General features: G+C 39.7%; 1 protein-coding gene across 1 annotated transcript; it reads right to left on the bottom strand.

Annotated features, from left to right (window-relative positions):
- Positions 1–12,602: 12,602 nt before the first annotated feature.
- LOC108086276 (uncharacterized) lies at positions 12,603–14,989 on the bottom strand. The gene is made up of 4 exons (XM_017183164.3): positions 14,731–14,989; positions 14,538–14,640; positions 13,319–14,273; positions 12,603–13,244 (listed from the first exon to the last, which is right to left on the bottom strand). The coding sequence occupies exons 1-4, from the start codon at positions 14,910–14,912 to the stop codon at positions 12,826–12,828; spliced, it is 1,659 nt and encodes a 552-aa protein (XP_017038653.1). The 5' UTR covers positions 14,913–14,989; the 3' UTR covers positions 12,603–12,825.
- Positions 14,990–15,150: the final 161 nt, after the last annotated feature.

Here is a 15,150-nt window from a genome sequence, read left to right as displayed (position 1 = left end):
TGATTGCGTGCACGGTGGAAAATAAATAAATGAATAAAATGAATAAATAAAGTTAAAGTAAACGTTTTTGCCAAATGGACTTTAGTGGGCTTGATAAGGGATGTACTTATAACGAGCGATATATACATACATAAAATGTATTATTTAATATTCCCAAGGTAGTATAGTAGAGGCCTTTGACCTTTTAGTTGTAACTGCTTAAGAAAATATATAAAAAATAAATGTTTTCTTTTAATTATAAATACTAATCATAAAATTAATCAAATGAAAATTTGTCTGTACAATTTTTAAATAAAAACATTATCAAAGAAATTGAATGATTTTCACATTCACACTTCTTTCCTTGAAACGCTAATTAAACATCTAGGAAAAAAACTCCCCATCGAAATTCCAGTCATAAAGAACATTTGTATTTGAGAATTGATATGAAAACGATTTGAAGAATGACTATAAAGGCATGTTGGTTTTTTGTGTGTGTTTTCTGTGTGCTTTTATGCTGCAATTGAATTTTGTGTGATTTTGGTTATTTGTCGTGGTTATTTGCTGGACACAGCTCCCGGCGGTCTGATTTATTCATTAAATAATGTGTGGCCGCGTCAGGCTCTTGTCCTTTTTTCGGACTCCCTGGCTCCCTTATGCATCATGATTTTCTACAAATAAATTGATTTCAGTTTTCAGCATTAATTTAATAGTTGTTGTTATGGTCCCTGGCCGGTTCGATGTGTTTTCATTGTTATTGCAATTGGCAGTGTTGCTGCTGCTGCTGCTGCTGCTGATGGTTACATTTTGTAATTTCATTTCTCATGGCTCCGCGGATTCCGGCAATTGAGCATTATGCAATGCATTTACATTGCATTTTTTTGTTGTACTGTTTTTCTGTATTTTTCCAATTTTGGTTTTAACTGTTTGCATTGTTTGCGACCAATTTGCAACAGCATTCCGGCATTTTTGCCTTTCTTTCCCAACCAAAGCTGCTTGGCCTCTCTTTTACTATATATATTGATGGGAGGATAATCGTAAACCAAGTTGGAATTTCCATTTACGATTTTTACGATGAAAGTCGTTAATAAAGCATAATATGTTGACCTCAGAGGGCTTTCATCCAGCCACTGTCATAATTCGGATCCTCAGTTGGAAAGTGGTTTTTGTAGAGTGTTCTGTCTCTAGGTATCGTTCTTGTTCCGGTTTTTTGTTGTTCGAACCACAAAAAGCAATTTGCATTTGCTTTTTAGCTAACGCTTGTTTATGGCCATTTATTTGACGGTTCTGGCTTAGGAAATAGAGCTGTTGGGATTACTTTGACTTAAAATTGGTAACCAAAATGGTTGAATCAATTAAAGGAAATGCAAGGAAATTTGATTAATTTATATTTTTTAGTGCCTATAAATTATGAGGAATAATTTAAGGATAAAATCAACTGTAATTCTAAGCTAAGACTTTAGGCTTAAGAGTTTTACTTCCTTTAGAAACGATTCCATCTCTTTAGGTTTCCATAAAACACTTTCTAAAACTCCTCTTTTTAAATCTTAATCTACCCAAAATCAAAATCAAAAACCTTTTTAGCGATAAATTAAGTTATTGCGGCTTACCAGCAAAAGTTCTTTGAGGTCTCACCAATTCCCGATTTGGCTCTTGGCTAAATTCAATCAAAGATCAAACTTATTACTTAACTCCAAAAGTTGCTGTAATACCTCCGGGGACTTTGGCCGCATAAAAGCCGGGGAAACAATTTAATCAATCAACCGCCCAAACTATATAATAAGGCACAAATCTCTAAGAATAACCTCTTTGACTTGCGGGGAAACTTCCATTGCGTAAATTGATAAATCCTTTAATGTTTTGCGGCCCCCCTAGAAACCGGATAATGCACAAAGGGTTCAGTTCCGTACTGAACAGTGGGTCGTGACACAATGACATACACAGCGGCGGCCATGTGGATATGGGAGAAATCAACTTTCGATTTCAACGAAATAAATCCACTTTACAGATTGAGACGACAGGCGGGAGAGAGTGGGAGGTGGAGAAGAAACTGGAGAAGGGGGCGAAGGTAGAGTAGAAGGAGTAGGACCAGTAGCAGGCTCTGCGACGTGAGGACATGGGGGAATTTCAATTCCTTCTAAGCACGACGACGTTGGGGACAAACTCATTGAACGAGGGCGAAGACAAACACGTGCTGTGGGACACAGCCAAGGGCAAGGTACTAGTAGCTGTATTTTTATTATAACAACCTGAAAATAAATAATTAAAAATATTTCATAAATATTTAGAAAGTAAGTTAAGTAAAAATTAAGAATTACATAATTGATCTTTATATTTAAAACATACCTTTACAACTATTTAAGTTAAAAAATTGAATAAAATTATATAACGTGGAAATATGTTATAAAAAGTAAATACATTTATATAAATATTATATTCCAAGTTTAAAACCTTGCAAAAACCTGCCAATAATAGCACATAAATCCTTAATGCCATCAAATTGCCCGGCTGAATATTAATGGAAATACTAGCATTTAAAAATAATTCACAGCTATGCCTAAATAATAAATAAAGTGAAAAGCATTTGCATTATTGATCGAGAGCTCTATTATTTTGGCAAAAACTGTATGCACATAGCAATGGCAGAGGATGTTGTGCTCAAATAATTGAATTCATCAAAGTTAACTCGCACAATTGTGAAATGCCAGCGAGACCGCGCCACCGCCACCAAGGATGCCTCAAGCTTTCGAGAATTGTTCCTGTGCGATTTCCCTGCCTGTCTCAACGATTGTTCCAGTTTAGTTCTGCAAACTTGGCCTGTATGAGTTTCCTTTGATGATGATGAAGAGACAGCGGCTAAATTCGCTAAAAAGAATGGCGTACGAAAAGATTTGCGAATTGACAAAGTGCAAGTAGGACGACGACGACTTACGGCACGAACATGCCAAATGAACGGGTAGGCAGACGGGCACGTGTGTGTGTGTGCGTGTGTGTGTGAGTGCCTCTAAGGACCTCCCCAGGGCGGTAGGGAACTCGAAAATCCATGTCAGTGTCACGTAGTCGAGTGTGCCCCAAAACAGGAACAATAACAACACCAGCAGCCAAAGCGGCAACAAAGCAAAATAAATATAAAAAAAAAAACAAAAGCAAAAGTGTGCTCGAGACGATAAAGAAACGGATACTGTCAATGTGACTTACCCCAGATACACTAATAGATTTTCTGAGGGGAATTCAGAGAGTGAATTAAGGACCTACCATATAAGGATTTGTATTTTAAGAATAGGAAGTTGAAACTTTTTTTAAAGTAGAAAATAAGTAACTTCAATTTTGTCTAAAGACAATAATCTCTCAAAGTTTTTATAGACTAAATACTGCATTTCAAAATTAAACACCAAATAAACCTTTATAGCTATTGAGCTAATCCTAATCCTAATTCTAGCCCTCCTAATAATCCATGTACCTGAACCCAGGCCACATCTGGTTCGCCTATTAGGGCTCCCACTTTCATCTGGCCCCCCATCCTTTAGCTATTTCATGGCCCTCATTGTTTTTCCTGCTGATTGGTGTCTTTGTGTTCCTTTTTCGGTTTTCTTGTGTTCTTTCTACCTCCCCCACCTCTCCATCGTTTGTATATCTATATTTTTGTATCTGTTTCTTGTTCTTGTTCCATCACATCATCTCAAGCTTCATTGGCATGCGGCTTCCTTCTCTCAAGAATATTTTCTGCTCGCATTGCGTATACGCCACGTTGCCTCGCTCCGTTGATTAAGTCGCTCCCGTTTGCCAGAGTTTAATCAATTATGCGACGTTTGCAAATTCACGTAGCTGCTGGAGTTATTTTCGCTAATCACTGGGAATACAATAAACATAAGCTGCCAGTATATATAGTATATAGTATATATAGTCAGTGTCTAAAGCCCTCAGAGATGCCGCACTTCATTCAAGGCTCCCAATGGCTTACGGCGGCTTCAAGTGATTTTATGGATGCTGGACAATTTACCCTCCTACTACTACCGCTGCCCGGGTCATTTTTCATTCTGATGAAAATATTGATTTCGATTCCTCTTCGCCTTGTCTTTTTCCGCGACCGACGTGATGTTGATGTCTGTTTGTCAGTCTAACGATTGCTCCTCCTTCAGTGGTTGCCTAGGTGGCTCAACCAGCCATCAATGAACAAAAAAAAAAAAGGGAAACTTTTCCCGATTACATTCGTTTGCCCATCGACCCATCGAGCTGGTTCCCCTCAAAGATTTATGAGTTCTGCTCCTCCCGCCTCGGAGTCGGTGGAGGCAAATGAAATATCGCCAGTGGGCAAATATTTGCGATGCGGAAGGCGCGTGATTCGATTCCGAAGCCAAACGCAACGAGGTGAGCCAGCTCCACTCGAGGCGAGTCAAATCAATGGCCAACAAGCGAGTGCACCTGCGGGACACAGTGGTTATGAGTGGATTTAAAATTCTAAAATACGAAATGATAGGGATTTTGTTGGAAATAAATAAATAAGAGATAATAGATGAATTGAACAAACAAGTAAATAAATAATTAAAATATTACAAATGTAAAGAAATATAAATATTAATTAATAAAATATATTAATGGGTTTTGTATATTTTTTACTTGCTTAGTTATTAAGATTATATATTGAAATGCCTTTTGAATTTGAAATATATACTAATACTGAATATTATTATATTTCATTTTTTAAAGGACAGACATAAGTGCAGATAGCACAATTTAAGTTATTTTAAAAATGAAAATATTTTAATCTAAATAAAATTTAAAATTTAAATATAATAAAAGAAGCTGCACTTTTATTTACTACCTTTTACTACCACAGTGCATTTCTTAAATATTTACCATTGCTTAGCTGCTGGAATTGCGACTGCTGGCTGACAAGTAATAAGGTCATCAAAACGCCAGCGTTCGATGCGGTTTTGTCGACTGATTTATGAAGTTGTGTGGTCAGCACAAGGCAAAGACTTCGAGGGCTCTACCCCCCAAGGGGTCGAAAGTGCAGCCAGCCAGCCATGACAACTCAATTGAGGACATCGCGCATACGCCACGTTGTTCGCTGCTACCTTTTGGGAGGGCAAGGATGTGTGTGTCTCCCTTTTGGTCAGTCACAGATTTTGCCTTGTGCTCTGCACTTCCTTCCCATTTTTTTGTTGTATTTTTGGAAAGCGATTTATAAACGTTGCAAGCATAAATAATCAAACAGATGTTGGGGGGCATAAAGAACTGACTGGCAACATGTGCTTGGCCTTCGCTGTATTTATTTACTTTTGCTCTTTTATAAAATATTTTTTAATGCAGCCACAGGGCTGCCAATTTGTGCAGATTTATAGAGGCTGCCAACATCATCCCGTAGGGGATAAAACCAGAGAAAAAGTCCAGAAAAAAAGCGAACATAGCCGACGTTCTCTGTTGACAATCGCCACAGGAAGTGGGCAAGCAAGTTGCCAAGGATGCCTGAAATGTGCATTGTTGTTGGTGGCGCCGCACTGCTGTTGCAAAAGGGTCATAACTGATTGCTGCAAACACTTACGGGGGGAGAGGTAGGTAGGGCGTTCAGCCCTCTCGACTGGACAACGGGCAGACAACGACAACACAGCAAAGCAGAGGGCAGGATAAAGGACGAGGCAAGAGGACAATGCTGCGCATTGAATGAGCATTTGATGGCTGTTTTTGCAACGACTCCTGGGCATTCGGGTTACTCGTGACTCATGAGGCGGGAAAGTTATGGTCCGCCAAGCACAATTGAAATATTTTCGAGCTTCGATAGCGGCTCAGTTAAGGTGCCACAAGAGCATAGTGAGTTTGTACAGTTTGAAATTGAAAATAAATGAAAGCAGAATGATATATAGCTTTAAAACATGTTGTTTATGCATTTCTACTTAATTTAAAAATCGTTATCTTTAACATATATAATTTATTTTCATTTAAAAGCTTCTACTGCTCCTGGTAAATAAATTTAAAGCAAAATTTAATGATGTTCCCTCTGAAAGGATAATAGATTTAGTATGTTATGCTTGGCCTGTACAAAGCTGTCACCTCTTGGCTGTTGTTTCTCTGGGTTTATGGTTGTTTTTATATATTTTTGTTGCTGTTGTCCACAGACTGCCATAGCCTGGTCATCCCCAACATCCTCATTGTATCCTCGCTGGACGTCATCATTAACATCAAGCAACGTCATCGACGGCGTCGTCCCAGGATGTGGTGCAATTTGTTGCCCTTGCTGCTGCTGTGTAAGTGGGCGTGACTGTCTGCCAAATATGAGCACCGGAAATTAGCACACAACACGGCCACGCCCCCCCCCCCCCCCGTGTCCCGAAAATGGGCGAAAATTGAATGGATATGGAGCTCCCTCGCCCCTCTTAACCGAATAATTACTTTCGTCCCTGAACTGGGAACCAAGGGCTTTTAGTGGCCAACTGGCAGCCATCCATCTGACATGACCTCTCCCTTGGCGGGATCTCACCGGATCTAAATTAACAAAAGGACCTCAAATTAAAGGCTAATCAGGCACTTGACCACTTTGTCCACTTGACCCCAAACTCGGACCCGAACCCAAGGAGCTGCTGCCCTAGCTCGAGTCCAATGGTTTGCGGTCACAAAATGGATTTATGATGCATGGCAAACAAACCTAAAACTACTTCACAAACTTCTCACACATTTCATCCCGGGCACATACCATTTCCACTTTTTCCATTTTCCAACCAGCGAAATGCTTTGCCAACCCAACTGCAAATCAGGCGAGTGCAACTCCAGCTAAAAGTTTTACAATGATTCGGTTTCGGAGAGCGACTGCTAGGGAGGGTTTTCAGATTTTTAAGAGATTTTTTTGAAGTTATAAATTTTAGTTTAATTTATTTAAAAGGGTTTGTAAAACTTAATGTTGATATGATGATAATATTAATTATTTATATTGCTTGAAAATCCTACCTAGATGTGTATTTATTCATTTTAAATTAAATAAAATTTACTTTGACTTAAATGAAGTTATCAAAGCTCAAAAGTGATCCTTACCAACTTCAACTGCCTTTCCCCCCGCCTAAAATACTTTCTTTTAGCAAATGTACCCTCTCTCAATCTTTGAATAGATGAGAAAAATTTGCACTTCTTGTGATGCGTTCAGAAGGAGAAAAATTTCGTAGAGCAGCCCCCTGATAAACTTTCTCCACACATTTGCGCGGCCCAAAGGAAAGCAAAGCATGAACGCTGGCTCCTCCTCTTCCCGACGAGAAGCAACTTTGCTGCTGCTTTTGTGTAGCCGGCTTTTGTGAGCGGCAACTTCGTTTGCCTCCATTTTGAAATTCAAAAATGTGTTAGCTTGTGTGTGAGTGTGTGTGTGTGTTTGGCATACATTAGCATCTCTTGTGTGGCACGTGTGTGCGTGTGTGCTGCATACATTTAGGCGCGTGTGGAATAAGTCGATGCAATTGCAGTGCAATGCACAATTGCTTATGAAATTGAGCAAACAAAATTGCGAAATGCCCATAAAAATGAAAGCTAATGAGCCGAACGGCACTCAGGGGTTAATACGAGGAAAGAAAAAAGAAGCTTAACACTTGGTTAGCCCTTTACGACTGGACAAAGCATGAGGTTTTTATGATTATGACCAGGAGCAGAGCTTGAGTTTTGATTGAACATTTACTAGGTATTTTAAGGAAGTTTAAGGGAGGTTTTAACTTATTTTCTTAAAATAAATTGGGGTAATTTAAATTTTAATAAATTAACTATTAACAAATAGTTTAGGTTTTTAGGTTTTAAAGAAACTTTTCATGTGTTCTTTTGTTCTCATTCGTTTAATTCATTAAAATCTATAAAAAACTCCGGAAATTTTACGTTCTACATATATATTTTCCAAAAAAAATCCCAACCAATAAACTTTGTTTACTCACACCTCGTGTTTTTCTAGCTTTTCTCACCTCCCTTTTTTTTATGATTTCCCTTCCAGCCACTTGACAAAAATATTGATGAAGCTGTGAATAATAAAGGACAGTCTTCTGGAAGGAAACAAACTCATTAAAAGGTTGCTGGCCAGTCAACCAGTCAACAACTTTGGGCCACAAAACAAGCCATTAAAAAATGTTTAGTACATTGACTATGGCAGAGACAGAGCCGCAGAAAAAGCAACAGAAACGACAGAAAACTGCCAAACAAGTTCGAAGGCAAAAAGTGTAGGGCGTAAAAAAAAAAGCGCCGCAAAATTGAAGGCAAATGTTTAGTGGAAGTTTAGCAGAGTTACTGTGAGGGGAGAAAAAGTTGGGGCTGAAAGCGAAAAAAACACGAGTGTCCCCAGGGTGCATTTGGCCAGGGGCTTTTTCCTCCACCTCCTCCCTCACTCACCTGTCACGTGGCAGTTTTTGACCAGAGACCTGGTAGAGTGTGAGGGGAGGTCTTTTTGTGCCCTGTTCATGTAAATTGAAAACAGTCACCAAAACGGCATTAAGAAAGCGAATGAGGCAATGAACTGGGCCTTTGTGTGTGCCAGCCAGCAGACATACATTGAATTAAAAATTAACTGTCGCCAGGGATAAATTGTCAGAACATGGACGGCAACAGGCAAGTGGCAGTGGCAGGTATTTGTTGCTTAAATGATATTTTTTGGAGTTTTTGGGGGTGCAGCAGGTGAAAATGTAATTCATAAAGGGATGTAAGGTGATCCTTACGCTGGTTGAGCTTGAAAAGGGAAGTGTAATTGGAGTTATAATAGGGAATTAAATTTATTAAACGTAAGAGTATTTATTAAAAAGATTAAATCTTGTTCTTCTTATTATTAAGATACCTTTGCGTTTTTAAACTACTGTGAACTTCAATTTAATATCCTTCTAAATTACATCCAGCACCCCCTCTATATATCTGTGTTAAACAAATGTAATCTCCTAATAGTAGCAGACTCTTAAAGCGGTACACGCCCTCGTCCTTTAGTTGCCTCCAATTCCATTCATATATATTATATATATATAATACTCCCACATAGATTCACCGAGGGCAGTCGTGCAAATCTAGAAATAAACTTCAAAGCATTTAACATTTGCCCACTGACCAGGAGACACGCCCCAGAATCGCCCGGCGATGTAATCTACACAATGCCATGGCAGAGTTTTAATTGCTACGACACTGCCAAGACACGACTGACTGGATAGCGGGATAGCCGCAGGCATTGGTGGGATCTGGGATCTGGGATCGGGAATCGGGATTCCTTTGCAAAACGGTATCCGCCGTTCCGCTTGCTGTTGTCGTTTTCTAATTTGATAAAGATAAAAATCATTTTCTAAACGCCCTCGACGTTGTCGCCATCAAGTGTGCATGGCTGTGACAGAAGGAGGGACACTGAATACAGGACACTCTCTATTCCATTCCAGGACACGCTCTCGCAGCTCGTTGGCTGCCGCTTAATTGAAAGCTCATTTCAACGAGCTGGGGATACCGCTTCACAGCGTCACCGGCTTTAATTGCATTTTTATTTAATTTCCCAGCAATTATCGCAAGTTCGTGTGCAAATTCTATAAACCGACAGGACAAGGAGGAGGTGCACGGAGAGAATAAAAATCAGATAATTTATAGATGGTATTATATTATGATAAATACAAAGGTATATTTTATTTCCAAAATAAGAAATTAAATTATTTCTGGTTGCTGCACACAAAAAACTCTGCAAAGATTCGACTCGAAGAAATATAACTAAAGTTTTCCCTCAGTGTAGTAGACACAATCCAGACGCGTCGACTAAATGGCAGCGGCAACATCCCGAAGGCGAGAGGTCAATCGTGTCATGAGTGTATCTGTGCCATGTGCAACTAGTTAGCAGTGTGTGTGAGTCGGTGTGTGTGCGGTCTGATGTCCTGCGAAACCGTAATTAAAGGTAGCCAGGACTTGTAGCTCCTTAGCTCCTTCCCAGTTGCTGCTGATATTTATTGTCCTAGCTGCATTTTCTGTTCTCTTATTGTCAGTGCAACTTGGTGTTGCTGTTGCTGCTTTTGCTTTTGCTGCTGCAGTTGCACAGTTAGTTTCTGCTCCTGTTTCTGTTGCTGCGAGTTGTTAGCAAAGCAATTAGCATGAGTTTGTTATTGCAACACACGGCTACGACGCCTTTGCCAGGAGCTGGAGCAGGACCTGGAACAGGACGAAAGTCGCAGGCGACACGACGACCGTGTCCGGCGACTGCTGAAACTTTTACACCAAACCCGGTGGGCCGGAGGGCATCTACCTTTCCAAACGCCGGCAAATAAGAATTTAATTTATTTACTCTGCAGTGGGCAAAGTGTTGGGAAATGGCCATGTAGCCATTTAACACTCGGCAAACAAATCACGGGTAACTGAAACTTATAAACACACACAGATGCCTAGATTGAGGGTTAAGGTTCAGGCAAAGGGATAACGAAATTATAGCAATAGGAGGGCGACCAAGCTTGAAATTTGTAGATGTTAAATAATATTACAATAAAATAATATAAAAACCAAAAATCAGCAACGATTATTATTCCAAGAAAAAATTATTTAATTAGGTTAAAAATAAAATAAAGAGAAATATGATAACTGCTTCAATTTTTAAAATAAACGTTTATCGCGCTATTTTATTTTTACCATAAACTCAACTCTTTAAATTACAAAGCTCTCTACAATAGACTTTCAAAGCGTTTGATCTTCTTTTAACCATTTTCCAATCAGTTTTCCCTACACCGATTCCCTTTCAAATCGAACTCTCCATTTTTCTCAAGCCTTGGCTTAGATTTAGTGCGACTTTGGCAACTCCCCAAGCCCCCAAAAGTCTGAGCCATCTCATCACTTACTTCCATCTAGTGCTGGCGGTGTAACCTTCAGCACCTTTTAAGCCGCTTGGCGTGTCCTTCAATGCCTCAAAAATCCCATTCCCCGTCACCTCCCAGCGGAATCTGTTGCTTTGTTATCCTGCGGTCCTCTTCTATTGCATTTTATTCACTCGACAGGGAGTTCCTCCCTTTCCCGCAAAGGATTTCGCTTGGCTGCATTTCCACTTGGGCGGGGTTTGATTTGGGGTTTTGCTGCTCTTCCTGGATTATGCAAAAAGTTTTTCATTAATGTTGGATTTAGATATTTTTTCACGCTCTGTAGCTGTGTAACTTCCCTCATCCCCCTCTGGGCTCATGGTGAGCATTTTTTTTTGCTCCTTCAGCTGGGCTTCCTCGATTTGGTTCCCCCATTTCCTATGTTTCCTTTTTTTTTTTCCTGCGTTTTTGGTTGTTGACAACGCAACTTTGGTCCCAGGATACGTTAACTTTTGTGCACCGCAGCGACGAGCTACGAGCTACGAGCTCAGTGCAATGAAAGTTGGCACCACAAAACACAGATACGATTGGATAGATAGATAGATAGACAACCAGACAAACACTTAACAACAGAACACTAGAAGATGCCACACAGCAAATTTGCTTTTCAAACGAACTGGCAAATGAAGAAAAATTAAGGAGTGCAAAATTGCCGGCAGGGTTTTTATCTAGCTCAATTTTAGATATCTACAGAGGGATTTTTAAAGAATTCGAAGCCTAGATATTTGGATATTAAATTAATATAAAATGGGTTCGAAATATATCCTATCTTTTTTGATTTTTTTTTAAATAAAGTAAGGAGTTTGTACAGAAAATAGTTTAAGAAAGTAGATTATTCAGCGTTGAAAGTCATCTTTTAAAATTTTTGTAAACTGACAATTAGAAACTTTTGATTGTTAATCCAATATATTTTCCTTAAAGTACATAAAATTCATTTATATATTTATTTATTTAAATCTTTCTTAATTATAAATAGGAGTACCAAATTAAATTATATTCCTCTCGATTTCAGATATTATAATTTATTTATAAGGCCCTTCTCTGAGTGCTTTATTACATACAGATTCTACAACAACATTGAATTTTTTACCATCATTGCAACATAACTTGGACTTTCTTTCTTTTCTTATATATACATATATACCTACACATATACATATATAAATATATATTTTCTTATTTTTTTGGTGGTATCTGGTTGGGTTTTGGTGGTTGTTTCTTTGGAGACACTTTTGCCGCTTTGCAGTGCAAATTGTTGGGTTTGCCGTTCTTTTCTTTCAGTTTTTTTGCAGTTTTATTCTTATAGTATTTTTTCGTGCGGTTTTTATTTGCTTTTGTGGTGTTTTTCGATTTGTCTGTCGGCAAAGCGGGGGGGTGCTCCGCTCCTTACCATTTATTTGAGTGTGTAAACTTTTGCTACTTGAATTCCCTTTTTTTTTGGGGATTTTCCTGTGGCAATTTCACAGTTGGTTCTGCCATACCCCATGCCAACTTTGATAGTTTTGTCAAAAGTTTTTATTGCGATTTGTTGCAGCTGCAAGTCCAAGTCTTGTAAAAGTAATGCTCATCCAAGAAACGGCAAGAAGAGGAAGCAAAAATGCGGGAATTCCCCAATTGATATTTTTGCGAGTAAGCGAATGGGAATAAAGAAATGTTTAAACTTATTTTTTCAGGGGCTTGCTGAACATGATGTTGGGGATACGCTAAAGGGGATATTTTTGCGGGTTTTAATGAAAGTAAAAAATAACTTTAGAATTAAAGAGTTTAACTGGAATATTTCTTTAAATAATATAAATAAAATATTTCAGGAAATTCTGGTTTTAAATTTTATATAATAAAAGCAAAGCTCTCACTTGATTGATTATAATACAGGTTTTACATTTTATTCTTCTTCAAAATATTAAAAATCTTTTACGATAAAGATTCCTTAAACTTATTTTATTTATATATATTTTTTCAATTGAATTTAGTTTTATTTTAAATGAGGTATCTTAAAATATCTAAAAACTACAAAAGACGAAATGGTGGGACGACATCACTTGTTACTCGTATCACAATTATCGATGACCACCACGTCTCCATAATTTGGAGGCGGTGTCTCCGGCCTGGCTGCTCCTCTTTCCACCACATCCGTGTAGAAACGGGTGGTAGAAGTCGGTGGCGGTGTCGTTGGCGTGACTGGCTCTCGATCGCGACTGCTGAACAGGTTGCTCCGGCTCAGACGCCGGATGAGCGTGGCCGTGTTCTGATTGATAGTCCGGTAGTACTGACTCCTTGCCGGTCGTCCAAACAGGCGGTTAACGAAGTTATCCTGTGGCCCGTAGGGCTGCCGGACAATGGCACGCGACGAGGAGCTGTGTGGGCGCTGGGGATTCGAGCGCCTGGGATGACGTGACCGCTGTGGGGTCCAAGTGTGGATAGTGGGAAGGCTGTCCTGAGAAGGATCCAGAGGGGCTGGAATTGAAAGGATAATCAGATTAAAATTTAAAGTTTAATGTACCTAGAAATATATCCATATGCAATCCTACCCGAATCCCCATCAGTAACCTCCTCGCTGCTCTTTTTCTTCCTCATCTCACAGCAACTCTTGAGGCAGAGAGCAAAGGTAATGATGAAGATGACCATGCAGACGCCAGTGGCTCCTCCCACAATAAAGGCCAGCTTGAGGTCGTCCTCGTCGTAGGTGTGCGTGCGTTCCTTGTCATCATCCAGCTGGGAGTTTCCGCCGGCGAGGAGTTCATGACTCACACGCTCCAGACAGGTGCGGTAACGCAGACACAGCTTCTCGCGACTTCCCTCGCAAACATCACTTAGCGACGACATCTGGCCGTTGTCCTCTTCATCGCTGCTGTCCTCCTCACTGGAGTCCAGTTCACGCCAGATTTCCAGCACCGACTGAGGTCCCTGGGTACTGGGCGACTCCACATGCTCCAGACGCTCAAACTTCATGGTGGCCGTCTCCTGGATTTCCACCAAATCCGACTTCACCTGCTCCTCCTCCACACAATCGCTCATGAAGAGCGCCACTCCACGTTGTCGTAATCCGGTTGCCACTTTGGCCAAAGCTCGATCGCAATTGAAGGGATTTTCCTCCACATTCAACGAGGCCAGATATCGAGGAGCATGGAAATCCCCAGGACTTAGCGTCAACAGGAGGTTCTGGGCCAAGTCCAGCTGGCGTAATTGGGGCAGGGCACTTAGCAGCACCAAACCCAACTGATTTACCTGGGAATTTCGCAGATTGAGTGAGCGAAGCGAAGGACTCCTCAATATGGGTCCATTTCCCAGGGTAGCCAGCTTATTGCCCTCCAGATTGAGATGGATCAATTGGCCATTGGCCTCCAGGATATGCTCATCGATCTGTTCCAGGCGATTATACGAAAGATCCAGATACCGAAGACGGTGCAGCTCGGCAAAGGCATCGCCATACAAGGTGCTAATGGCATTGTGGGCTAAGGTAAGGTTAAGCAGGTGAATAGTGGTCTGTGGATGTAAAAAAAATAATGATAAAATTCCTTAGAACTTGTAAATATAAAAAATATGATTGTTTTTATGATAAGTTTTATAGGTTCTATACAAACAAAGGTTGTGACTAATTTCTTTATAAAAAGCTGCTAGTACTTAAAAGGAATTAAATGGTCTTTGTCATAGATAAAAAATCTCTAAGCATTTTAAAAATATATTTTTATATAAAAGAACAAATCAAACTCTTCATAAATTGATTTTATAAAATATTTATCCACTTGCCTTAAAGGAGTCATCATCAATGCTGGTTATATCATTGTAGCTTAAATCCAACAACTCGACAGTTTTTGGCATTTCTATATTGGCGCTTATCAAGCGCTTGGCACTGGAAAATAAAATAAATATTTATTATTAAATAATTATTTAATAATTATAATCAATAATAAAAAAAGAAGTACTTCCCCTGATAACTCACCTGCATATTGCCCTATTGCGTTGGGCGTGGAGATCGCAGTGGCAAACGGTGGGACAGAACATTTGTAGCTGGGTCTTGCTCCTGCACACCTGGAGGAGGACGCAGAGCAGGAGACCCACGTAGAGCAGGATCTGCTTAAGGCCCAACCACATCTTGGGTTTTACGATACATTGCAGAGCCATATGCTGGCCACGACCATAATTTTCATTGACTGGAATTAATGATTCGTCATTTTGGAGGCGCTTGCTATGGCAACGCTCCGTAATTCTCGACTGAACTGAACGTTGTCTCTGAGTTCAGGCCATGACTAACTGTTGAGCTGCCTTCCAGTGGCTGGTTATATTAGTTTATTTCGAGTTTTAAAGAATTAATTAGGTATTTATTATTTCATTGTCTAATTTTAATGATGAATAATGCATT

The sequence above is a fragment of the Drosophila kikkawai genome, chromosome 2L (genome assembly GCF_030179895.1).
Source record: "Drosophila kikkawai strain 14028-0561.14 chromosome 2L, DkikHiC1v2, whole genome shotgun sequence".
In the NCBI taxonomy this organism is placed as follows: Eukaryota; Metazoa; Arthropoda; class Insecta; order Diptera; family Drosophilidae; genus Drosophila; species Drosophila kikkawai.
Note: the sequence above shows the minus strand (reverse complement) of the source record. Positions and strands in the feature narration are given on the sequence as shown.

Coding starts and splice junctions, on each gene's coding strand:
- LOC108086276 (XM_017183164.3), bottom strand. CDS start 14,912: ATGGCTCTGCAATGTATCGTAAAACCCAAGATGTGGTTGGGCCTTAAG. Junction 14,274..14,537: donor TTGATGATGACTCCTTTAAG/GCAAGTGGATAA, acceptor TTACATCCACAG/ACCACTATTCACCTGCTTAA. Junction 13,245..13,318: donor GGTTACTGATGGGGATTCGG/GTAGGATTGCAT, acceptor TTTCAATTCCAG/CCCCTCTGGATCCTTCTCAG.